Genomic DNA, 27799 nt, shown 5'->3' on the forward strand with positions numbered 1-27799 from the left:
GTGAAGGTGTGTGGCTGACTGGATGAGCAGGTGGAAGAAGAGGAGGAGGAGACAGGAGGCAAAGAATGTTGCCCTGCGATCCTTGGCAGCAGAAGGACGTGCGCCAAACAGCTCTCCGCCTGGGGCCCAGCCGCCACTACATTTACCCAGTGTGCAGTTAGGGAGATATAGCGTCCCTGGCCGTGCTTACTGGTCCACGTATCTGTGGTTAGGTGGACCTTGCCACAGATGGCATTGCGCAGTGCACACTTGATTTTATCGGATACTTGGTTGTGCAGGGAAGGCACGGCTCTCTTGGAGAAGTAGTGCCGGCTGGGAACAACATACTGTGGGACAGCAAGCGACATGAGCTGTTTGAAGCTGTCTGTGTCCACCAGCCTAAATTACAGCATTTCATAGGCCAGTAGTTTAGAAATGCTGGCATTCAGGGCCAGGGATCGAGGGTGGCTAGGTGGGAATTTACGCTTTCTCTCAAATGTTTGTGAGATGGAGAGCTGAACGCTGCCGTGTGACATGGTTGAGATGCTTGGTGACGCAGGTGGTGGTGTTGGTGGTACATCCCATGTTTGCTGGGCGGCAGGTGCCAACGTTCCTCCAGAGGCGGAGGAAGAGGCCGAGGCGGCAGCAGCAGAAGAGGCCGAGGTAGCAGCAGCAGAAGAGGTAGCAGGGGGAGCCTAAGTGACTTCCTTGTTTTTAAGGTGTTTACTCCACTGCAGTTCATGCTTTGCATGCAGGTTGTGCTAAGGTTCAGAACGTTAATGCCTCGCTTCAGGCTCTGATGGCACAGCGTGCAAACCACTCGGGTCTTGTCGTCAGCACATTGTTTGAAGAAGTGCCATGCCAGGGAACTCCTTGAAGCTGCCTTTGGGGTGCTCGGTCCCAGATGGGGGCGGTCAGTAGCAGGCGGAGTCTCTTGGCGGCGGGCGTTCTGCTTTTGCCCACTGCTCCCTCTTTTGCTACGCTGTTGGCTCGGTCTCACCACTGCCTCTTCCTCCGAACTGTGAAAGTCAGTGGCACGACCTTCATTCCATGTGGGGTCTAGGACCTCATCGTCCCCTGCATCGTCTTCCACCCAGTCTTGATCCCTGTCCTCCTGTTCAGTCTGCACACTGCAGAAAGACGCAGCAGTTGGCACCTGTGTTTTGTCATCATCAGAGACGTGCTGAGGTGGTATTCCCATGTCCTCATCATCAGGAAACATAAGTGGTTGTGCGTTAGTGCATTCTATCTCTTCCACCCCTGGGGAAGGGCTAGGTGGATGCCCTTGGGAAACTCTGCCAGCAGAGTCTTCAAACAGCATAAGAGACTGCTGCATAACTTGAGGCTCAGACAGTTTCCCTGATATGCATGGGGGTGATGTGACAGACTGATGGGCTTGGTTTTCATGCGCCATCTGTGCGCTTTCTGCAGAAGACTGGGTGGGAGATAATGTGAACGTGCTGGATCCACTGTCGGCCACCCAATTGACTAATGCCTGTACCTGCTCAGGCCTTATCATCCTTAGAACGGCATTGGGCCCCACCAAATATCGCTGTAAATTCTGCTGGCTACTGGGACCCGAGGTAGTTGGTTCACTAGGACGTGTGGCTGTGGCAGAATGGCCATGTCCTCTCCCAGCACCAGAAGGTCCACTAACACCACCACGACCATGTCCGCGTCCCTTACTAGATGTTTTCCTCATTGTTACCGTTCACCACAATAAGAAAAATATTATTTGGCCCAATGTATTGAATTCAAATTCAGGTCTTTTTTTAAAGACACCTAACACTATCTGGCTATCTATTTAGGTACCGTATTACACTAATAAAGGCACAGCAGTAACGACAGATTTAGCTGAATATAAATTTGAGGCCTAGTATTTAGGCGCTGGATGACAGGTATACGTTTACGGACAGAATTAGACTTGGAATTGCACAGTAGCATGTGTGTGAAGTTATTGAGAATAACCCTATCTGCACCTTGAATCTTATATACCCTTTTAGGGATAGATTTAAAGTAGGCCTGATACAGCAGAAACCCCTAATTTAGAGAATTGCAAAATTGGGAATTGTATTTCAACCCAGAACAAAAACTGTGCTTTGACGGACACTAAATAACTTGACCAGCTAAAGCAATAATGACAGATTTGGATGAATATAAATTTGAGGCCTATTTTTTAGGCGCTGGGTGACAGGTATACGTTTACACACAGAATTAGACTTGGAATTGCACAGTAGCGTGTGTGTGAAGTTATTGAGAATAACCCTATCTGCACCTTGAATCTTATATACCCTTTTAGGGATAGATTCAAAGTAGGCCTGATACAGCAGAAACCACTAATTTAGAGAATTGCAAAATTGGGAATTGTATTTCAACCCAGAACAAAAACTGTGCTTTGACGGACACTAAATAACTTGACCAGCTAAAGCAATAATGACAGATTTGGATGAATATAAATTTGAGGCCTATTTTCTAGGCGTTGGGTGACAGGTATACGTTTACACACAGAACTAGACTTGGAATTGCACAGTAGCATGTGTGTGAAGTTATTGAGAATAACCCTATCTGCACCTTGAATCTTATATACCCTTTTAGGGATAGATTTAAAGTAGGCCTGATACAGCAGAAACCACTAATTTAGAGAATTGCAAAATTGGGAATTGTATTTCAACCCAGAACAAAAACTGTGCTTTGACGAACACTAAATAACTTGACCAGCTAAAGCAATAATGACAGATTTGGATGAATATAAATTTGAGGCCTATTTTGTAGGTGCTGGGTGACAGGTATACGTTTACACACAGAATTAGACTTGGAATTGCACAGCAGCGTGTGTGTGAAGTTATTGAGAATGACCCTATCACTATAAATAACCACACTATTGATGGTTAAATGGACTTGGTGGCAGCTTGCCCCTGATGTAGGATATAGCAAAAAAATAACCACACTATTGATGGTTAAATGGACTTGGTGGCAGCTTGCCCCTGATGTAGGATATAGCCAAAAAATAACCACACTATTGATGGTTAAATGGACTTGGTGGCAGCTTGTGCTGGCGCACCACAAGCCACAAAATGGCCGCCCATCACCCCAGAAAAAAGCGACTGAAAAACGCTCTGGGCAGCCTAAAAACAGTGAGCAATTGAATAGCAGCAGTTCAATGATCCACAGCTGTAGATCGATCACTGTCTTAAGTGTTTTGGAGGAGTTAATCACTGCCTAATCTCGCCCTAACGTCGCAGCTGCAACCTCTCCCTACACTTGTAACAGCAGAGTGACGTGCAGCGCTACGTGACCCAAGCTTATATAGAGGCTGGGTCACATGCTGCACTGGCCAATCACAGCCATTCCAATAGTAGGCATGGCTGTGATGGCCTCTTGGGGCAAGTAGTATGACGCTTGTTGATTGGCTGCATTGCAGCCTTTCAAAAAGCGCCAAGAAAGCGCCGAACACCGAACCTGGACTTTTACGAAAATGTTCGGGTTCGGGTCCGTGTCACGGACATCCCAAAATTTGGTACGAACCCGAACTATACAGTTCGGGTTCGCTCATCCCTACTGGTCAGCAATTCATGAGTTTTTGAACTTGAAACTGGGATTGCCGGTGGTATGCTCCCCTGAAAATAGCCTGTTAGGACTTGTGGATGATCTGTTGCAAACCAAATACTCTAAAAAAAAACTATATTGACTTCTAATGTTCTATGCTAGGAAGTCTATCCTATTGAATTGAAAGCCCCGGAAAGCCCCCTCAATCCAACATTGGATGCAACTTATAGATGAAGCCTTACCAATGTATAAAATTACATATTTGGCTAGAAATAATCCTGAGAGATTTGACAAAATATGGGGACTGTGGTTGACTGCTAGAACGTCGGTGGTCTAAAGGAATGTGGTAGCCCTGCGGCGCTGCGGGGGGTGTATGAGAGAGTGAATGATATTAAAATGTATAAGATAATTATTATGAAGCAAAGACGAAAAGGCAGCCCTGAAGAAATTACACGGCCAGACTTTTATGACATCTGTTTAATGTACCAAACCGTTGCCAACATGTTTCACTGAATTGTGTGAATCTGTTTCTTTGAAATGTTCTAAATGTTTATTTCTTAAAATGACAAACAAAAATAAAAAAATAAAAAACTAACAGACGGATTAACTATATCAATTTCCCTATCACATATGCAATGCAGGTGTACTTCACGCAATAAATGGGTATATGACGCGCACCTAACTAAGAGACGGATTAACTATATCAATTTCCCTGTCACATATGCAGTGCAGGTGTACTTCACGCAATAAATGGGTAAATGACGTGCACCTGACTAACAGACGGATTAACTATTATATTTGTGTGTCAGGGGTACAAAGTACAATGTTGCATTGCACCCACAAAGGAAATCGCTGTAGATCCCCCACAGAATTAACAGCCAGATTTATGATTATATTTCTGTGTCAGCGGTGCAAAGATGGTGTATTGCACCCACAAAAAAAAATCGCACTAACACTGTCCCTCACTTCAGCTGCCGGCTTCCCCTTCACTACTGAGAGCTGATGGGCGGTGCTAATCGTGATCCAGCTTATATAGAGCCTGGGACACATGATGTACCGGCCAATCACAGCCATGCCATTAGTAGGCATGGCTGTGATGGCTTTTAAGGGCACACAGCTTAAAAGCTTGCTGATTGGCTGCCCTGCAGCCTTTCAACAAGCTTTATTAAATGCCCGAACACCGAACTCAAACTTTTCCGGCAAATTTCGGGTTTGGGTACCAAAAATCGTAAAGTTCGGTACGGACCAAACTTTACAGTTCGGGTTCGCTCAACACTATACTGTTCACATCAAGTAAATGTCATGTCAAACAATCTATGGTATCCTAAAATCCTGAATTATTCTAAACTTTGTTTGATATCTACACTGTATCAGTTACAATCGCTCAACCAGAAAAAAAAAAATCATTACTTATTACAGGGTAGTCTTCTTAATCATTATTTATATATGTCACGGGGTAATGTGGATACCAGGTACACCAGATAAACAGACAGCATAGGATAAAAGTCTAGGCCTAGAAGCTAGTGAGGGAGAGATGGTTACCTCCAAGCAATCCCTGAGTCTCTCCCTGACTCCTGACAGTATGTGTAAGCCCTGATGGTGGACGAACACATATACACGTACCTAGACCCTGCTAATACTGTAGCAAACCCTAGATTAGGGAACCGGGAATGAGACTGCCAGTACCTTCCACAGTGAAGGGGCCAGCGTCTCCCTGAGACCTAGACTGACACAAACAACACAGAGCAAAAATGGAACTTAGCTTGGGAAGAGTGAGGAACAAGGGATCCACAAACAACCAGCAGGAACTCCAGAAGGAAATATCAACCGCATGGTGAGAAGTCAGAGGCAGACTAAAATAGCGCCTCTAAACAGCAAACGCGCCAAACCTGTGGAGAGGTGGGATCCCGCCCACAACAACAAACTGAAAGGAAACACCTAGAACCTGTCAGATAGACTCACGTGCAGCAAGTCTATGTGATCTCCTCAGATCTCTCATAGGGCAGGCAATGACAATATAGCGACAACATATTCTGCAGAGCTGCACAATCCAAAGGTTCATGTACAAATAAAATCATACATTACATAACTAACAAGTCAACAATGAAAACAAGAGGAATGAGGAGATAGGGATAACAGAAAAGGTAAAACGTGCTTGTTTTGTACAATGGTCCAGCCATCTTAACAAAATAGGGTGGTAGATATAAAACTGCATGAGCCATTCACCAGCAAGATACCTGTAGTGTTTTTGAGTGCATAGGGTGTGATGATCAGGCTCTGAAGGATAAGGTTGAAGGGAGAGGGTTCAATGGATTACGGGATGTGATAAGCTAAAGTCACGGAAAATAATGCACTAGAACGAAATCTGAGACTCTTAGGCAATATATTTTGATCAAAACACATCTGTGCCCACCTACCCACGCCATGGTGGTCTCAGTCAGGCAGGTCCTACTCTAAACCTACCTATGCTATATGGACATCTATATTCAGGAGAGCAGACCCTGCACATAAAGTGTGTTGCTCCTAGTTACCTCTGTGTGCACCAAGCAACTGATGAGAGGAGGAGCACGCACAGCTACAGGGAGTGCAGAATTATTAGGCAAGTTGTATTTTTGAGGATTAATTTTATTATTGAACAACAACCATGTACTCAATGAACCCAAAAAACTCATTAATATCAAAGCTGAATATTTTTGGAAGTAGTTTTTAGTTTGTTTTTAGTTTTAGCTATTTTAGGGGGATATCTGTGTGTGCAGGTGACTATTACTGTGCATAATTATTAGGCAACTTAACAAAAAACAAATATATACCCATTTCAATTATTTATTTTTACCAGTGAAACCAATATAACATCTCAACATTCACAAATATACATTTCTGACATTCAAAAACAAAACAAAAACAAATCAGCGACCAATATAGCCACCTTTCTTTGCAAGGACACTCAAAAGCCTGCCATCCATGGATTCTGTCAGTGTTTTGATCTGTTCACCATCAACATTGCGTGCAGCAGCAACCACAGCCTCCCAGACACTGTTCAGAGAGGTGTACTGTTTTCCCTCCTTGTAAATCTCACATTTGATGATGGACCACAGGTTCTCAATGGGGTTCAGATCAGGTGAACAAGGAGGCCATGTCATTAGATTTTCTTCTTTTATACCCTTTCTTGCCAGCCACGCTGTGGAGTACTTGGACGCGTGTGATGGAGCATTGTCCTGCATGAAAATCATGTTTTTCTTGAAGGATGCAGACTTCTTCCTGTACCACTGCTTGAAGAAGGTGTCTTCCAGAAACTGGCAGTAGGACTGGGAGTTGAGCTTGACTCCATCCTCAACCCGAAAAGGCCCCACAAGCTCATCTTTGATGATACCAGCCCAAACCAGTACTCCACCTCCACCTTGCTGGCGTCTGAGTCGGACTGGAGCTCTCTGCCCTTTACCAATCCAGCCACGGGCCCATCCATCTGGCCCATCAAGACTCACTCTCATTTCATCAGTCCATAAAACCTTAGAAAAAGCAGTCTTGAGATATTTCTTGGCCCAGTCTTGACGTTTCAGCTTGTGTGTCTTGTTCAGTGGTGGTCGTCTTTCAGCCTTTCTTACCTTGGCCATGTCTCTGAGTATTGCACACCTTGTGCTTTTGGGCACTCCAGTGATGTTGCAGCTCTGAAATATGGCCAAACTGGTGGCAAGTGGCATCTTGGCAGCTCCACGCTTGACTTTTCTCAGTTCATGGGCAGTTATTTTGCGCCTTGGTTTTTCCACACGCTTCTTGCGACCCTGTTGACTATTTTGAATGAAACGCTTGATTGTTCGATGATCACGCTTCAGAAGCTTTGCAATTTTAAGAGTGATGCATCCCTCTGCAAGATATCTCACTATTTTTGACTTTTCTGAGCCTGTCAAGTCCTTCTTTTGACCCATTTTGCCAAAGGAAAGGAAGTTGCCTAATAATTATGCACACCTAATATAGGGTGTTGATGTCATTAGACCACACCCCTTCTCATTACAGAGATGCACATCACCTAATATGCTTAATTGGTAGTAGGCTTTCGAGCCTATACAGCTTGGAGTAAGACAACATGCATAAAGAGGATGATGTGGTCAAAATACTCATTTGCCTAATAATTCTGCACTCCCTGTATATGTACCACCTTAATCAAGGTCGCCTATTAGATAGGTGGGGCAAAAGTGCACATGAATGCTACTCCCAGGATAGAAGCACATTCACACCTGAAGGTGCCACTCCAAAACAAATCAAAAAAGTACAAATGTGTTTTGATCAAAATATATTGGCTAAGAGTCGAGTCTTCTAAAAGGAAGTGAAAAGCACTCTAGGAAGATGGGGGGCAGTGTTCTCCATGTCTGAACAGAAAGATGACCTGTGCTTTCTAGTCCCTCCCTTTGTTTGGATATAGTATCAGCAGCCATAAGAACACTTAGGACAGTTCTGACCCTGTTATGAAGTTGTAATGTATCACTGTGTAATTGAGTAACTTGGCCTGGCCACATGATCAGCCATTATGGTTCTATACTATGTTTGTATTGGCATATACTGTTTATATTGTATTAGAAGCTGATATCTTTCCAGTTTCTCTACAGTCTGGCTTAGAACATGTTAGCCTACTGTATGTTACTTATGGTTGCACTTTATGTAATGCTATAGTCTAATGGAATGTATATTCTTACTTGTTCCTCAGTTTCACCCTAATCCTACATCTTCCTACATCTATATATATAAAAAGGACGTATATATGTATGTATGTGTGTATGTTCGGCGATCACTCAAAAACGAAACCATCGATTGCAACGAAACTTGGTATACACATCCCTTGCTACCTGGAAATAAATCTTGTGGGGGTCTCACTCAGCTCTCTAGGACGTACCGTTCCTGAGATATTCCCAAGAAAATGAATTAGCAAATGGAAGCCTGGTCACATGATTATTATCAGCCAAGAGAAGCTTGCAGGCCCTTAGTCTCCACATACACACAGTTTTACTCCAGGTTTCCATAACAACCCGGCCATGTTTTACAGTATCACACAGTATTGGATTAGATACACAGCTCAGCAGACAGTATCACACATGATAGGATTAGATACACAGCTCAGCAGGTAGTATCACACAGGATAGGATATTAGATACACAGCTCAGCAGACAGTATCACGCAGGATAGGATTAGACACAGCTCAGCAGACAGTATCACACAGGATAGGATATTAGATACACAGCTCAGCAGACAGTATCACACAGGATAGGATTAGATACACAGCTCAGCAGACTATATCACACATGTTGCAGTGCAACACCATAGCCTATCATTATAAAAATTGTTGAGACAAAATGTTGCGCGACACGTCGTCGTGTAGCCCTACCATTTAAGCGTCAGGGCGCTGCGGAGGTCACTGTTAAAGGGGTGGGCACTGTGGAGGTCACAGTTAAAGAGGCGTTCACTGTGGATGTTACTGTTAAGGGGGCGGACACTGTGGAGGTCACTGTAAAGGGGGCAGGGGCCACTATTAAAGGGGCAACTGTTAAGGCAGTGGGGTACTGTGGAGGTCACTGTTAAGGGGACAGGCCCCTGAGGAGGTCACTGTCAAGGCAGTGGGGTGCTGTGAAACTCACTGTTAAAGGGGAGGGCTGCTGTGAAGGTCAACGTTAAGGGCATGGGCTGCTGTGGAGGTCCCATTTTAAAGTGGCGGAGCACTGTAGGGGGTCAGTGTTAAGGGGTGGGTGACTGTGAAGTTTACTGTTAAAGGGGCCGGGTGCTGTAGAGGTCACTGTTATAGGGGATACTGTTGATATCTTTTAACGACACACAAACATTAAATAAAGCCAGGTCCTTCTGCTAGTCCAGTTAATAAAGCAACAGACTTCCTCCCCGTCTCATTTATTGGCTAATAGAAAGGTGTTTAACTGCCTGTCGAGCTTGACATAGACCATGGGGGTACAAGGAGAGGGGGAGAGACAGAGATCTTTAGGATTACTGAATAGTAAAAAGACGAGAGTGGTGAAGCATGGTTGTTTGGTGAAGTGCAGACTTACAGGTTCTGAGCTTAAACTCATAATGGGAGAAATCTTCTGGCGTATGACATTTTCTCCATAGACATTCAACTCACCTGGGATACTGCAGAAGAAAAATTGTGACGTCCATCAGGGTTGTGGTTTTCTGTGTCAAATGATTTATTGGTGGGGGGATGATGCTCTGTCCAGGGCAGTTTTATGAGTATCACTGTAATGTCTGGCAGCCAGGAAGATTAGGGACATTGGTGATAATAGAGTGTCTATAAGTTTTTGAGTGTTAATAATGCATAACTTTATGTATGTGTGATACGTAGGAGCATCCTGAGAAGGATAAGAATAAGACAGCAAGTGTGATAGTAAGGACAGAAACCAAGCAGAGCCAGAAGAAGACCAAGTCAAATGTATTACAATCTTTACATCAAAGTTGTAAAGGGCCAAGAAAGGAGGTTACAAATAGAATGTGAGATGAAGATGGGAAGGTAGGGTTGTCTATAATGATGTTAAAGTCAAATGTGAGCTGGTAGTTCACCAGACAGAAAATATGGAAGTCAGGCAACCAAGTGATCCAAGAAATGACACTACGTAAGGATAGAAGAGTCTCAGGGTATGGTCCTCAAAAGATGATAATTTCAGTGGTGTTGGGGGAAAGACTTGGAAGGTGCATTTTAAGGAAATAAGTATTCCTACTTGTCCACAGTGCCTGTTCCCAGGTCTAGGGGTATGAAATAAATGTAGGTCATCATTAGGTCAGCTTGGGGACAATATACAGTCACATATGCATGTATGGAGCATACATGACTATAAATGACATTATAAACTGGCCAACCCCTTTAACTGCATGATGTTTAGAAATTATGATACTTAGAATTAGATGACTTCTGCTCTAGTGCCAGCACCTGCATGAGTGTCTCTTCTTTATGCTAAGCGAGTGCTTAGATTTGGGGGTAATTTAGTTTATTAATCCATAAATCAATTGCTTTTAGCAAATGAGGTTAAAATACTAAGCAAATATAAATCTTTTAAGGCTTGTTCCTGATAATTGCCACACAGATCAGCCAACAAACAAGCAAACTCTTGTTCATCAGGTGATTTCATATTTTATGTGGCACATAAGAGTCCATTAATCACCCTATGTAAACTGGGATGTGCTTTCAGCAAACAATGAACCTCTATCGGGGCGAGCAACTGCAGTAGCAAAACAAAAGCTACCCTAGCTAAACAAACCAGAATGAGCCTGAAAGGGGTTTTCTGGGATTACTATGGTTTTTAACCGATAAGCACACGTCCAAGAACATCACAGGAAACAAAAAAGAGCTGCATGGACATGGTTATGTTATCATAGCCCAGAAAGGAAGACAGGAGCAATAAAGGTAAAAGCAACAAAATTGCAGTTCCCTTCATACATGACTATTTTAAATGGTGTTCATGCAAACCCGGAAAACCCTTTTAAAGGTTTACTCCCATCTTAGGCATTTACAGTATATCCCCAGGAGATGCAATACATTTCTGACATGTATGGGTCACAGGGGTGGCACTGCATCTGTCTCAAGAACAGGGACAGTCTGAGGTGATTGGTCGGAGTGGGCTGTACTACACTGCTTTCCATAGCTCCCGCCTAAGTGAATGCAAAAACAGCAAAGCAAAGGAAATTAGCAATTAGCTCTTTCAGTAGTGCTGACCACCTTTGGCTGCTACATCTGGGTGGGATGTTGTCGGTGTAGCATTCTAGAGATGGGGGCCTGCATCTGCCACACATTTACTGCATAATCTGTGCATATGCTATGAACTTCAGAAATGGGATCAACTTTTTAATAACAAAAGAATAATAGACAGGGTTATGCAGATTTGCCTTGTGACTCAGTGTATTCTAGGATTGTGACTATGCTATGGTCCAGGTATATTCTGCCTGATATATTATCATGTGGAAACCTGCAAGAGACAGTACTGGAATCAAACATCACAATTTCAGGTAAACATTTACATGAGTAAGGCTACTTTCACACTAGCGTTCGGAGCGGGTCCGTCTGATGTTTCATCAGACGGATCCGCTCCTATAATGCAGACGTTTGCATCCGTTCAGAACGGATCCGTCTGCATTACAACTTAGAAAAATTTCTAAGTGTGAAAGTAGCCTGAGCGGATCCGTTCAGACTTTACATTGAAAGTCAATGGGGGACGGATCCGCTTGAAGATTGAGCCATATAGTGTCATCTTCAAGCGGATCCGTCCCCATTGACTTCCATTATAAGTCTGGACGGATCCGCTCGCCTCCGCACGGCCAGGCGGACACCCGAACGCTGCAAGCAGCGTTCAGGTGTCCGCTCACTGAGCGGAGCGGAGGCTGAGCGCTGGCAGGCGGATGCATTCTCAGTGGATCCGCCTCCACTGAGAATGCATTAGGGCCGGACGGCTGCGTTCAGGGCCGCTCGTGAGCCCCTTCAAACGGAGCTCACGAGCGGACACCTGAACGCAGGTGTGAAAGTAGCCTAACTATGGTACTCATTAGTTTCTTGAATATGAGATTAAACAAGTAAATTTAGTTATTGAAAAGGTGAATGGGATAGACGGCTCTACTGTACAAGCAAATGATAGAGGTGCAAGACTGCTAAATCTGACTCACCCAGTCAGGATAGTGGAAAATAAGAAGTAAAGAGATAAGCAGGCACACTCATATATGGGTAAAATCTGACCTAGTTTATTTATAGGAATAATATATAGATAATAGGATATAGATAAAAATGCTGGTTAAGATATAGTTGTAAAATATGAGATGAATTTGATCAATAGTCCAAAATGAGAGTCAATAAAAATGTTCCTTGGAGTAAAAATAAAAATATAGAATAAAAATAAAATAAAATAAAATAGCCACTTATGGTGAAAATGGTATTTAGTAGATAAAAAGTAGTCAATGAATGGAGTTCCACCGTGGGATAATCCTTCACAAGACAAGTGAAGATATGCGGTGATTAACACTGATCTTGTATTAAACCAGGAACGGTCTTCCTTGATCTGGGGCTTCAGGATGTATGTATAGAAACAATATATATAAAGTCAAATGGCTGTAATGCTGCACAGTGCTGTGGGAAGAAAAGGTGCTCTGTGCCTAAGAGCGGCATCCCGCGCTGTCTCCGGCTACAGAGATCACTTACCCACCAACCGGCACTGCTGGAACGGATCCTCCGATGACGGTCGGCTGTTCCTGGAAGAATTTGCAAAGTCCAACGCGATCTGGTGGTGAAGTCTTCGGCGTTCCTCGTGGCGCCCGGGCCGTGGTTCGCGCGTCTGTAGTATGACGCGGGTGGTCACGTGATCGCGATCTTTGCAATATTTTTCGGAGCGCTCCTTATGGTGTAGTTGAGATGATACACCGTAGTTCGTGTTTGACAATCCTCTATAGGCTTTTGCTTAGAGGCGTTTCAGGAGACTCTCCCTTCATCAGTAAGACTTACTGATGATCTCTGTAGCTGGAGACAGCGCGGGACGCCGCGCTTAGGCACAGAGCACCTTTTCTTCCCACAGCACCGTGCAGCATTACAGCCATTTGACTTTATATATAATGTTTCTATACATACATCCTGAAGCCCCAGATCAAGGAAGACCGTTCCTGGTTTAATACAAGATCAGGGTTAATCACCACATATCTTCACTTGTCTTGTGAAGGATTATCCCACGGTGGAACTCCATTCATTGACTACTTTTTATCTACTAAATACCATTTTTACCATAAGTGGCTATTTATTTATTTTTTATTCTATATTTTTATTTTTACTCCAAGGAACATTTTTATTGACTCTCATTTTGGACTATTGATCAAAATCATCTCATATTTTACAACTATATCTTAACCAGCATTTTTATCTATATCCTATTATCTATTAGTGATGAAGCGGGAGGTGCCATATTCGATTTCGCGATATTTCGCGAATATTCGCATGAATATTCGTGTTATATTCGTCGAAATCGAATATTCGCAATTATTCCAATTATCGCGAAATTATTTTTTCGCATATTGCGAAAATTTATCTTGATAGTATAAGGCAACGTTCCTATGCTAATGACTATGGCTAGGCTAATATGTGTATTTTACGAAATTTCGTAATATTGCTCTAACTTCGTCTCTTAGAATATTACGAATATTCTAAAAGACGAAGTTAGAGCAATATTAAGAACATTTGCAAAAGTCGAAATTGCGATGCGAGTAATATAACACGAAATAGTCGCATGAAGATTTAAACTTAGCACTGCTATATTCCATATTCTAGCCTAATATGGAATATAGCTGTGCTAAGTTAGCACTGCTATATTCCATATTAGGCTAGAATATGGAATATAGCTCTGCTAAGTTGAAATCTTCATGCGACTATTTCGTGTTATATTACTCGCATCGCAATTTCGACTTTTGCAAATGTTCTTAATATTGCTCTAACTTCGTCTTTTAGAATATTCGTAATATTCTAAAAGACGAAGTTAGAGCAATATTACGAAATTTCGTAAAATACACATAGATTGTATTTAAGCTAATATACTGCTATAGTAATAATTAATAATAGTGTACATATTTTACAAAACTTAAGTTCAGAAGAGGCAAAAAAAAATTACAGGAAAAAAAAGGGATTATAGCACTATATTAGCTAAATTAGAATCTATATGTGTATTTTACGAAATTTCGTAATATTGCTCTAACTTCGTCTTTTAGAATATTCGTAATATTCTAAGAGACGAAGTTAGAGCAATATTACGAAATTTCTAAAAGACGAAGTTAGAGCAATATTAAGAACATTTGAAAAAGTTGAAATTGCGATGCGACTATTATAACACGAAATATTCGCATGAAGATTTCAACTTAGCACTGCTATACTCCATATTCTAGCCTAATATGGAATATAGCAGTGCTAACTTAGCACAGCTATATTCCATATTAGGCTAGAATATGGAGTATAGCAGTGCTAAGTTGAAATCTTCATGCGAATATTTCGTGTTATATTACTCGCATCGCAATTGCGACTATTGCGAAATTTCGTAAAATACACATATAGATTAGATTGTAATTTAGCTAATATGGAATATAGCAGCAAGTTGAAAACGCCACTGACTGGAGCAGCCAGGAAGCCAGGAATCCAAAGGACAGGTAAGAACAACTTTAGGGAAGTGGGAAAGAAAAAAATATAATAAAAAAAAAAAGAAAAAAAAAGAATATTCGATTTCGCGAATATATAGAACGATATTCTAAATATTCGCGAAATCTCGAAATTGCGATATTCGAGAAAAAAATTCGCAATTCGAATATTCGCGCTCAACACTATTATCTATATATTATTCCTATAAAAAAACTAGATCAGATTTTACCCATATATGAGTGCGCCGCTTATCTCTTTACTTCTTAAATTTAGTTATTGTACAAGAACCATACATGTAGATAGATCCGGCACAGATAGGAGATTAGTGCGTCTCTTCTTGATACTATTTAATCCAGACAGTTAAAGAATTCCTTCAAATACAATGGCAAGTAATGAAGAAATTATCAAGCCATACAGCATTTTGAAGATTGAGGGGAAGAAATAAAAAATATTCTACAAGTGTACTCATTTCCAGTTTAAATCAGTTTTACTATGATTTGCAATTTCTGCATTTACAGCCAAAATAAACCGCAAACGATTATTTATGCTAATAAGTACTAAGAAACCATGTCTTTCCATGTGCGTGCACGGAAAAGAACACTTTCGTCACACTAAAAAATGTTCTGGGCTTAGAGTCTCTTCCGACTGCTCTGCCAATAAAATGTTCAAATTACAACCAAGAAAAAAATGTAGGTAAGCAATTTTTGATAACCTAAACCAAAAGGGATTATTTAATCCCAAATTTCAGGACTTGCGAAATATTTGTGTTGTTTTTTTTATTTCATTCAAAACCACAAGGCAAAAACATTTTTGCTACACTAAAGAGAAATCCAGCTAACAGTAAAATTCCCAAAGCAGTTTACCGATGACAGGAATTGTCTGAATCTTATATTATATACAGTCTGGGAGGTGGCAATATGTAGGGCGAGATTGTTAAAGATATTTAGTTCCAAATCAATACACAAAGATCTAGCATAGGCACTGCTAAGGGGGTTACAAAGGATTCATTTCATATTATTATATCTTCCTGAATAGCTGACAAAGAAAAATGTGAGAAACACATTTTATACATTTGATTTGAAACCCTAAAATATACAAAAAACACATATTAGGAACTTGTTCCAGGGAAACAGGTTCCAACTGGTATATTTAATAATCCTGTTTCTTATATAATGGGAAAAGATAAAGCATAAATGCATAAATAGTCTTAGCTAAAATGAAAATTGAAAATTTGGTAAAGTTAGCAATTCCCCAAATTTGAATTTAACTACTTTTATGATAGATGGCAATGTCACGCAAAACACTAATAACTTGTACCATATGTCTACATTATGTTAGCATAATTTTTCGAACATACCGTATTTTTCAGACTATAAGACACACCCCAGATTTAAACAGGAAATGAAAAAAAATTATCTGCTACATGCACACGAAAGGTCTACTAAATGTACACAAAAACACAGTCCTGCTACATACACACACACACTATGCTACATATCCACATACAGGTCTGCTAAATGCATACACCAAACTCAGCACTGCTACATACACAATCATCTCTGCTACATGCACACACACACACCCACAGCCCTGCAACACACACATATGGACATAGGATACACCTTTAATAAAAACTTGTTTTTCTGTAATTCCTGTCTGGCTCCGCCCACTGGTGACATCATCATGGGTTGGTGACTTCATGCTGCAGTTCTGAGCTTTCATCTCAGTAGAAGTGGGCTTCTTTCATAATTGTGTTTAGGTCTCAGACAGTCTGTTCTGGCAGAGAACAGCAATGTCACATCGGGGCACACAAGGCTTGCTGATTTTCTAATTACCATACAGAACGAAGTGTCAGACACCATCGAGGGTCTGTGATGAGTATGGGCAGTGTGCTGCCAAAGAGAATGCCTTAACTGTGTGAACAGTGAGGCTGGGTGCAGCTGGCCCACTGCACAGTAAAAGGCAAGCGGCCGGGAATCTTCCTGGTAGAGTGAATGGCCAATCCGCCTCTACAGATTGGTGTCGGGCAGAGAGTGTTACAAGTGTGCAGACACACCACAGCTTTCTCACTGAACCAGCAGAGCGCAGTGTAAGCGCTCTGCCGGATCATTTAGGGAACCTGGCACTGCTAAAAATTGTGTCTTATAGTTAAAAAAAATACAGTACTTTTATAAAAAAAATAATTAGGACGCTAGAAGGCTTATAACTTTAACAGCATCAAGAAAATTTCGCAAAGTTACTTTTTTAGGGACTAATCCAGTTCTGAAGTGACTTTGAAGGGCCTATTTAATAAAAACCCCACAAATTACATTTTAGGCACTGCGCCCGTACAAGAATTTAAAACTGCATAGAGGAACTTTGCTTACACAGGAGGAAAAGCAAAATGACTGTGACATCAAATTTTTTTTTTTACTGATTTTCCATTTGAAGCTATTTTTTTTCCTGTAAGTTTCTGCAGTTTGTAAAAATATCCCATACAGTATGTGGCCCTAGTGTGCAACTTGACTCAAAAGCAGGCCTCAGAAGGGAAGGTGCACTTTGTGGATTTTAAGCTGTGGAGTCAGTAAACCCAAATTCTGATTCCTGCATTTTATCAAAACATTCCGACTCCTTCATAAATGGCCAATAATTTAGTAATAATAAATTTACTGTAGTAAAATGGAAACATTGGGCGTTTTCTCACCATTCTGTAAGTAATCAGGCTACATAGAAACAACTTAAACCATATTTATTATAATACAATTACTGAAATTCGTAACATTTTAAAATTTCTGTCAGTAAATATGCAATGCACTATGCATTTAATAACTAGAAAACACAATAATTTATAACATTAAAAAAAACTATATGTATGTTCTGGAAATGCAGAGAATTACTTGCGAGACTAAATCTGAATAAAAGAAGAATTTATAAAGTGTAGCTGCTATATTCAATGCTTGCCATAAAAGGGTTGTACCTATGGAAAGATTCATACTTGTTTTCTATCCGAAACTCTGGTTGTTACGGACAATGGTTGTGGAACCACTGTGTCAACTAACCAGTTGTCCAGAGAGCGCAGACCTAGCGGTCCCCTAGTTTTCACCCTCTAACCCCTATACATGGATCTGGTCTTCGCTGCAGGGGAGCCACAGGGGCGCTACCTCTTGAAGAAATTCTGGTGTAGTTGGCAGCTGACCCACAGAGATGAGAAAACACCATTGCAAAGCACCGAAACAGGCAATATACACAGATAGAATCAGGGAGAGTACATGCAATTCCAAAGCAAATACAGAATACAGGCATAAAGCAGAACTAGGAGCACAGACAGACGGACAGACTTCAGGAACTCAGGCATACAGGCTTCAGGAACACAGGCAGACAGACAGAAGCTGGCACACAGACAGACAAACAGAACCCAAAGCAACAGGCAACTGCACAGGCACACGCCTCGGAACAAGAACACAGAATATATACAGTACAGTGGGGAAAATAAGTGTTTGACACTGGCTGGCGATTTTGCAAGTTTTCCCTCCTACAAAGAATGGAGAGGTCTGTAATTTTAATCATAGGTACACTTCAACTATGAGACAGAATCCCAAAAAATCCAGAAAATCACATTGTATAATTTTTAAACACCTCCTGCCACAATGTGTCCACCCACCCCTCCTACATCACATTCAAACCATAACTCTGCCCCCCTTTTCCCTGCTCCCAGCATGAGGGCGGGATTGGGCACTAGCAGGAAGTGTGCCTGGGCTCCTTCCTGCAAGAGTGACGCCACTATGGGCGCCTTACGGGATCATTTGCATAGCAAATAAACTGGATTTCCCATCTGATTCTGGAACAAAGGCACATCTGGAAATCAGGTACTAAGTGCTATTAGGCCATGGCTTTACTTCAATAGCAATTATCCTGGTGACAGATTTCCTTTAAGCATTTTCTCCTAAATATGGAAGCATCCCATATGTGTTCGTAAACTCCAGTAGATTTTAATTCTATGTATTACTGATCACGTACCTATTTACCCTTTTGCTGCTATTTCATGAGTATCTGCGGAAGAAGGCAGACCGCCTTCGAAACGCGTCACACCATGCATTTAGTCATTTATTTTATTTTTTTCATGTTTTAATAATTTCCAAGTTTTGCAATTCATCTGGACAGCGCCCGTCAATCCTCTTTTTTCTGCTTTCCATTACCACTACACAGAGATATTTGATATTGCCTCTATGAAAATGGAAGGTGTGTAGAGATTCAAGGGCAGTTTATTACATTGTACTGTATTACTGCCCTGTTCGATGCTTTCAGCAGTCAGCACACAGCCAGTAGACTTGCACTTGTGAGTGGAGGTTCCAAATTATATGGCAGACAGATAAATTTGGTCTCATCCTGAACCTAGTCATATATACTACAGTTGACAAAGACTCACGAAAGGCAGAGACAAACCCTTGTATCTGTATGCCAGCATAATAGTGCGAGTGCCAGGGTTCTTACTATATTGTATCATTGCTCTAGCATGAATTATTTACTGTACATTGGTATTCCCATCTTATAATAATGTTAGAATTTCATTGATATGCTGTATCATTATGATCTGTGGAGATCCAACTTCTGTGATAACCAAGTCTGATCATGGGAACAAAGGGACCGATACAGCAAAGCTCTATTCAAGTGAATGGGTCACAGGTCTTAAAGGGGTAATCCCATGATTAATATAAAAAAAGGGAAATCAGACACAATGTGTTCTTTCTGCCTAAAGAGGACCTTTCATCGGTCCAAACATTGTAAGATAATTATCAGGCTACATAGAGGGATCTCACTGCACTTACTATTATCCCTGGGCGCCACTCCGTTCGCCTGCTGTGTCCTCCGGTATCTTCACTGAATTGGTTCGACTAGGCGGAGTCTGCCCGGTTTGACCCTGGGCGTTCCTTCTCCCAGACTGTGAGATCTGCACTGCGATTGGACAGCGCTACAGCCTGAGAGGACTGCCCCTTTCTATTGTTACACCCTTTTGTGGCTAAGAAATAAAAGTGAAGAGACTGGGCAGGAGGAGGGGGCAGTGCTCAACAGAAGTCTACAATGAAGCACCGTGTCTGAGTCTTGAAGAGGTTTACCTTTCCTTACACAAAAGAGCTTGATAGATGTGCTTGATGCAAGCAAATTTCTACAACACCTATGACTGAACACAGATTATAATGAACTAAAGTAAATATCTTTCATCTAGAGCATTTAGTATTTTTTGCTCTATAACACGCATCTGACCATATGACACACCTAGGTTTTAGAGGATGAAAAAATATATATTTTTCATCAGACCTCAGATTACACCTCCAATCTTCATCAGACCCCCATATTAGACCAATTCTCATCAGACCTCGGATCAGACTCCCAACCTTCATCAGAACCCCAATCTTTATCAGACCTCAGATAAGACCCCCAGTCCTCATCAGACTTCAGATCAGACTGCCATTCTTCATCAGACCTCAGATCACACATAAAATAAAAGAACTTACCTCTCCTGCTCCAGACAGCATCGCTACTCCAGAGAGCCAGTAACCTCTTCCTGATGAGCTGCATTGCATTGTGTCAGGTCATAGTGTGTGCTTACACGCAGCACGTCCTGCTCAGTGCAGCGCTGGCAGGGAGCGGTGAGTAAAGCCAGCACCAGGAGCACTATATTTACTGCTCCCTGGATCTACTAACTAATGATGAATAATTATAGAAGCATTAATCAATATTCACTTCATAGGATGCACAGCTATTTTCCCTCCACATAGTGCGTCTTATGGAGCAAAATATTTGGTATATTAATAATCAGTTAATATTCGGCCACCTCATTTAACTAGTAATACCGTACCTTTAGTCTGAGGGGCAGCAGTAATCCAGGCAGCTAAAACTCGACCAAACACTGTGGAGTAATGGCACACCCTAGTAAAATCTCATCACTTATTATAACGGGAATACCTATTTAATTATAAATTCAATTACCTCTTTATTTCATCCTTGCTTTCATCCAGATAATATCTCATTAACTGAATCTCAGCTCCAGATGACAGCAAAATAAACCTGTCCATGTAATAAAACTGAGGAAAACGAGCAGGCTTGGAGAATATTTCTTTCCCCTAAAATGAAGCAGAGAAGAATACAATGTGGGATGAAAAGACAGGTTAATGTCTAAATAAGAATGTTTGATATAATAATAATAATTCAGGGGTGGCTCAATCTAGTGCAAAGTAGATCAAAACTGACATGTGAAACAGTTTTGTCAACCCCATTTTTCCTGCCTGAATTGTTAGGCCTGTAGTTGCTAGCCTCAAAATGGTTCCACTATCGAAAACAGGAAATACCTAGAAGATAACAGTGGCAGATATATCCTTCACTGAGAGGGTTTAAATGCCCGCTTGGAATGGATACATCCGATACTCAGCGTAAAGAGGTTAAGAGTACAACTTCAATATTAATGCTTAATTTAAAACATATGTTAACTTTTAAACAGCTCATGCTAGGATTAAAAAAATGTAGCCCCTATCAACAGAATAGGAGGTAAGCATCTGATTGGTGGGGGACCATCTACAAGGATCCCCACTGATCACAAGAATAGGAGATCTATGCAAACGTATAATGCAACTATTTATTCTGGATGGGACTGCCAGAGATAGCAGAGTGGACAGGGGTTACGTAGATATTATGGTACCATCTCTTCAATAAGATTTTCTACAAGACATTCTAAATTACTGACAGATGAGAAAGTTTCAGTTTATAGTTAGATTCTCTGTTTGGAATGTCACATGGCAAGCTATTGCAATAAAGGCTTAAAAGGGGGTCACCAGAAAATTCACTTGTAAACTAGGCACCATGACTGGTATAGCTGGCTCAGTTGAATGTACTAATACCTTACACTTAGCAATCTATTGCTTCATTCTGGAGGAAAAAGGACTCTTTTGAGCAGTTTAATGACCAAGGGTAGGCCCAAGCAAATATATGCATCATTGATCCTCCTACTTCCCCTGGCAGTTCCACCCTCCCTTCTCCTTTCCTGATTAAAATGGCCAGGTGAGATGACTATGTAGGAACCTCTACCTGTCAATCAAGAAGGAGAGGGAGCGGCTGGGAAAGGAAGCAGGAGGAGCAAAAGTGCACAGTGTGGCTTGGGCCTGTTTCCACAGTGGACTTGACTGCTCATTTGCATATGGATTAAAAGTACTTTTTCTCCAGAATGAAGCAACAGATTGCTTATGAAATGTATCTTACATTCAAGAGAGCTAGCCCTACAAAACATTGTTCCTGATTTAACATTGAATTTCCTGGAGACAGATTCCCTCTAACCTATTAAGGATATGGGCTAGCTAGTTATCAAAAAATCACTCCCACAAATATTTTTAGTGTCTGGCCCATTAGAATGGTACATGATGTAAATTGTAGTGAAGGTATTCCGGTTACTTGTGGCTGTATTTGTTAGTTATCCACTTCCTCTAATCCTCAGCTGTGTCATGTGACCGACACACTGACTCTTCAACTTACACAGCATCTTATGCGTGGACAGGAAGTCAGTTCCTCTATGTATTCCTATGTGAGCCTCAATGTCAATCTCATAGGAATGAATAGAGAAGTAACTGACTTCCTGTCCACACATAAGGCGCTGAGTTGGTTGGAGATCAGAGTGTCGATCACATTACAAAGCTGAGGGCAAGAAGAGAGCTGATAACTCACAAATACAGTAACCAGTAAGAAGAGTACCTTCACTACAATTTACATGATGTACTTTTGTAACAGCCCAGAGAAAAAACATTTTTTTGGGAGTGCTTCTTTAAGGCTCTGATTTAATTTATTTTCCTTTTATATTTTTTGATCTCTGCATTTTAAATGTATTCTGCAAGTCAGTACAATCACAGAGCTTCAAATTTATGTTTTTTTTATGTTTTACTATTTAAAAAAATGTAAAAAAAAGATTGCTCTGCGTCTCCATATTCTGACACCTATAGCCTTTTTATTTTTCTGCCAATGGAGCGGTATGAAGGCTCATGTTTTGCAGGACCAGCGGTATACACTTTCTTGATACCATTTGGGGATACATGGGACCTTTTCATAATTTTTTATTTTATTTTTTTATATTTATGTTCTTTAGCATTTTTAAAACTTTATTGTACTTTCATTTTTTATACTTTTTTCAGTCCTCTTAGGGTACTTGAACGTGCAATCTATTGAACACTAGTACTATGCACTGTAGTACTCCTGTATTCCAGTGCATAGTTATTCTGACAGGCATGGTAATAAATTCTGTTGCAGGTAGCTAGGACATGACGGGCCTGGGGCCCTTCAGAATGCCCCTGGCTGCTACGTCAAGCAATTGATTTCGTAAAGTGCCCACTGGAGGAAATCTGATAGGTTAAACGGCTTGGAGTGTATTTTGTGCTGCTGGCAGTATTTTGTGATGGACTGTCGTATTTGGCTCTGTTTGGGGTGGTATAATGTGTCAGAATATAGTATTAATAGCCCTGCCTTCCATCAATTTGGACCCAACTATTCCAAACGGGGCCACTTTTCATATTTTCTCCAGGGCCACTTTAAGTTCCCAGTCCGTCCCTGCAAACGCCTGTCCCTGAAGTCTCGAGGGGGCATGTTTGGCGCACACATCAACAGGATGTAGTGCCTGGTGTTCTGCATCCCTGTACAGCATGTGCTCCAAACACACTCCTGCGAGACTTCAGGACTACATCTTCACTGTCTGGCCCTGTCAATCAAAGTGGTGGGGACGCGGCCATCAGTGAAGGGCTGAGACTTGGAAGCAACAAGGTTCAACAGAACCGCCCTCAAAATAAAATGTCCATTTTGTCTACATTGAGGCCACCGATAGACAGAACAAAGACCATTCAAATATTCTGACCAGTGTGCATCGGCATGTAAGGTACTGTAAGAAAGATTGATCACAACATATATTGGTGACAGTTTCCTTTATCAAAAGTGCACTGGAGTAAGATATGCAAAATGCATTGAAGGAAACCTGCCATCATAGAAATACTTTTTAATGTATCATCATCATTTTACAGAGCAGGAGGAGCTGAACAATTTGATATAAATGTTAGTGGGAAATCAATTAGTATATCTAGTAAAATATTGAAAAAAATCCCTGCTCTTCCATGAACAGGAGTCCAGTGGGATGTTGTAGCCAAGTGACTGACATTATTCAGAGCATGCATATGGAGGGAGCAGGGGCCCACCCACTGGACTCTTAATCATGGAAAGAGCAAGGATTTCGATCAATAAATAAGATGTACTGATGACTTTCCCATAAGTCTACAGTACTGTGCAAAGGTTTTAGGCAGGTGTGGAAAAATGCTGCATAGTAAGAAGGCTGTCAAAAATAGAGATGTTGATCGTTCATTTTATCAATTAAAAAACTGCAAAGTGAATGAACAAAAGGGAAATCTAAATCTAATTAGTATTTGGTGTGACCACCGTTTACCTTCAAAACAGTACTAATTCTTCCAGGCACAATAGGCAACAGGTTTTGAAGAAAGTCGCAGGGATGTTGTTCCAAACATGCTGGAGAACTAACCACAAATCTTCGGTGGATGTAAACTTGCTCAAATCCAAAAGTCTCCTCCTGTAATCCCAGACAGACTTGATGATGTTGTGAGGGCCATATTGTCACTTCTAGTACTCCTTGTTCTTTACACTGAACATGGTTCTTAAAGGGTTTCTATCACTTCGTTTCACATAATTAGCTGTCAGACACTAGCGATCCGCGACATCCATATATAAATTTTTCTCTAAATTTATTGTTCTACATGTCTTAAAAAAAAAAAATGTTTGGGTAAAAAAAAAAATGGTTTGGGTAAAAGTTATAGCGTTTACAAACTATGGTACAAAAATGTGAATTTCCGCATTTTGAAGCAGCTCTGACTTTCTGAGCACCTGTCATGTTTCCTGAGGTTCTACAATGCCCAGACAGTACAAACACCCCACAAATGACCCCATTTCGGAAAGTAGACACCCTAAGGTATTCGCTGATGGGCATAGTGAGTTCATAGAACTTTTTATTTTTTGTCACAAGTTAGTGGAAATTGATGATTTTTTTTTTTTTTTCTTACAAAGTCTCATATTCCACTTACTTGTGACAAAAAATAAAAACTTCTATGAACTCACTATGCCCATCAGCGAATACCTTGGGGTGTCTTCTTTCCAAAATGGGGTCACTTGTGGGGTAGTTATACTGCCCTGGCATTCTAGGGGCCCAAATGTGTGGTAAGTAGTTTGAAATCAAAATCTGTAAAAAATGGCCGGTGAAATCCGAAAGGTGCTCTTTGGAATGTGGGCCCCTTTGCCCACCTAGGCTGCAAAAAAGTGTCACACATCTGGTATCTCCGTACTCAGGAGAAGTTGGGCAATGTGTTTTGGGGTGTCATTTTACATATACCCATGCTGGGTGAGATAAATATCTTGGTCAAAAGCCAACTTTGTATAAAAAAATGGGAAAAGTTGTCTTTGGCCAAGATATTTCTTCCTCAGCTCATATGCCTCGGCAAACGTATCTTTTACTGCAGAGGAGAAATCTCGTCTTGCAGCGCCGCATACACCGACTTGCGTGTAATCTGACAGCAGCGCAATGCTTCTGTCAGAATGCACATCAGTGCTGCAGCTAGTCGATCGGTTGGTCCACCTGGAAGGTAAAAAAAAAAAAAAAAAAAAAGAAAAAACCAGGCCGCAACGCAATCATTTTATTAACTTTGGAACAGAACATATAAACTTTAACTTTTTGAACTGAACATTAACCTTTTTGCTTACTGGTGTTTTTTTTTGTTTTTTTTTACCTTTATAGAACAAACCTCTCCTTCCCCATGGGTCAATGTGCAAAGCGCAAATCGCCCAAAGATTGTGGCGAAGTGCGTTATGCACTTTGTCCCAGGTGAAAGGAGACGTTTGCAGCAGCTGTGAGTGAATGGGCCCTAATAGCCCTGTGTGCCTGTCCTGGTGAGATGTGATCCCTATGCTAGGTGTACCTGTGTGTGGTACTTCCGGAAACACTCCCCTAAGCATAGGGCAGGGGGGTCAGGACAGTCAGGACAGAAATAGCGGGTGTCACGCCTTATTCCACTCCTGCTTCAGACACGACATCTTTTTCGGGGTGACGGTTGGGTTGAGGTACAGGCAACGACATTGGGGAAATGTCGCTCGTGTAGATGGCTAACTACACTGGTGGATGGGGCCACGGAACCTCCTGGGTACAGGAGGTTCTCGATGATCTCTTCCTGAAATTTGAGGAAGGATCGTGTTCTCCCAGCCTTACTGTAGAGAACAAAACTATTATACAGAGCCAATTGAATCAAATATACAGACACCTTCTTATACCAGCGTCTGGTTCTGAGGGACACTAAATACGGAGACAACATCTGGTCATTGAAGTCCACCCCTCCCATGTGAAGGTTATAGTCGTGGACTGAGAGGGGCTTTTCAATGACACGGGTTGCTCGCTCAATTTGGATTGTCGTGTCTGCGTGAATGGAGGAGAGCATGTAAACATCACGCTTGTCTCTCCATTTCACCGCGAGCAGTTCTTCGTTACACAAGGCAGCCCTCTCCCCCCTTGCAAGATGGGTGGTAACGAGCCGTTGGGGGAAGCCCGCGCGACTAGTTCGCGCGATGCCACAGGCGCCAATCTGTTCTAGAAACAAATGCCTAAAGAGGGCCACACTTGTGTAGAAATTGTCCACATAAAGATGGTACCCCTTGCCAAATAAGGGTGACACCAAGTCCCAGACTGTCTTCCCACTGCTCCCCAGGTAGTCAGGGCAACCGACCGGCTCCAGGGTCTGATCTTTTCCCTTATAGACATGAAATTTGTGGGTATAGCCTGTGGCCCTTTCACAGAGCTTATACAATTTGACCCCATACCGGGCACGCTTGCTTGGGATGTATTGTTTGAAGCCAAGGCGCCCGGTAAAATGTATTAGGGACTCGTCTACGCAGATGTTTTGCTCTGGGGTATACAAATCTGAAAATTTCTGGTTGAAATGGTCTATGAGGGGCCGAATTTTGTGGAGCCGGTCAAAAGCTGGGTGGCCTCTGGGATGGGAGGTGGTGTTGTCGCTAAAATGCAGGAAATGCAGGATGGTCTCAAATCGTGTCCTGGACATAGCAGCAGAGAACATGGGCATGTGATGAATTGGGTTCGTGGACCAATATGACCGCAATTCATGCTTTTTAGTTAGACTCATGTTGAGGAGAAGGCCCAGAAAAATTTTAATTTCGGAAACTTGGGCTGGTTTCCACCGGAAAGGCTGGGCATAAAAGCTTCCTGGGTTGGCAGTTATAAATTGTGTGGCATACCGATTTGTTTCTGCCACAACTAAGTCTAAGAGCTCCGCAGTCAAGAACAGCTCAAAAAATCCCAGGGCCGAACCGATCTGAGCTGTCTCAACCCGAACTCCAGACTGGGCGGTGAAAGGGGGAACTACAGGTGTGGCTGAAGTTGGGGACTGCCAATCAGGGTTTGCCAGCACCTCAGGGATTCTAGGGGCTCTACGGGCCCGTCTTTGCGGTGGCTGCGACGGGGTAACTACTGCACGTGCCACCGTACCAGCTTCAACTGCCCTTCTGGTGCTCGCTACTTCACCATGTTGTACGGCAGTGCTGGTACTAGGTCCAGGAAGGGCTGCGCTGCTGGTGTATGCCTCACCACGTAATCCGACAGCGCCAGCCCCACTCTGCTGCTCTTGAAGCGGATCCTGCGCAACCTGTGGTCTAGCGACACGGGGCCGGGTACGCCTGGTGCTATCAGGGACCTCAGCCTCCTCGTCCGAACTTTGGGTCAGAGAGCCACTGCTTTCTACAGGTTCATATTCTGACCCGCTAGATTCATCAGATGAGGGTTCCCACTCCTCATCCGACTGGGTCAGAATCCTGTAGGCCTCTTCAAAAGAATACCCCCTGTTTGACATTTGGGCAACTAAATTTAGGGGTATTCCCTGAGACTACCCAAGAAAAAAAGCAAGCCTGTCTTACAAATGGGAGGCTAGCGAAATACCGGAGGCCGCTGCGGTTGATAAAAAATATCAAAACTGATTTTTTTTATCGCCGCAGCACGTGTAAAGTGAATGTGCAGTGATAAAAATAAATAAAAATTTTGTCACTGCGGTGGGGCGGGCGTGGGTGAAC

At 42.1% G+C, this 27799-nt stretch overlaps 1 protein-coding gene across 5 annotated transcripts in view; it reads right to left on the reverse strand.

The window, feature by feature from the left end:
• WDR27 (WD repeat domain 27) overlaps positions 1-27799 on the reverse strand; it is a 696346-nt gene that overhangs the window by 388744 nt on the left and 279803 nt on the right. For all 5 annotated transcript variants that reach the window (XM_040429334.1, XM_040429333.1, XM_040429335.1 and 2 more), the window contains one exon: positions 20633-20766. In XM_040429334.1, the coding sequence (XP_040285268.1) occupies positions 20633-20766 (134 nt within the window). The remainder of the gene's footprint in view (positions 1-20632; positions 20767-27799) is intronic.

The sequence above is a fragment of the Bufo bufo genome, chromosome 4 (genome assembly GCF_905171765.1).
Source record: "Bufo bufo chromosome 4, aBufBuf1.1, whole genome shotgun sequence".
Taxonomy (NCBI): domain Eukaryota; kingdom Metazoa; phylum Chordata; class Amphibia; order Anura; family Bufonidae; genus Bufo; species Bufo bufo.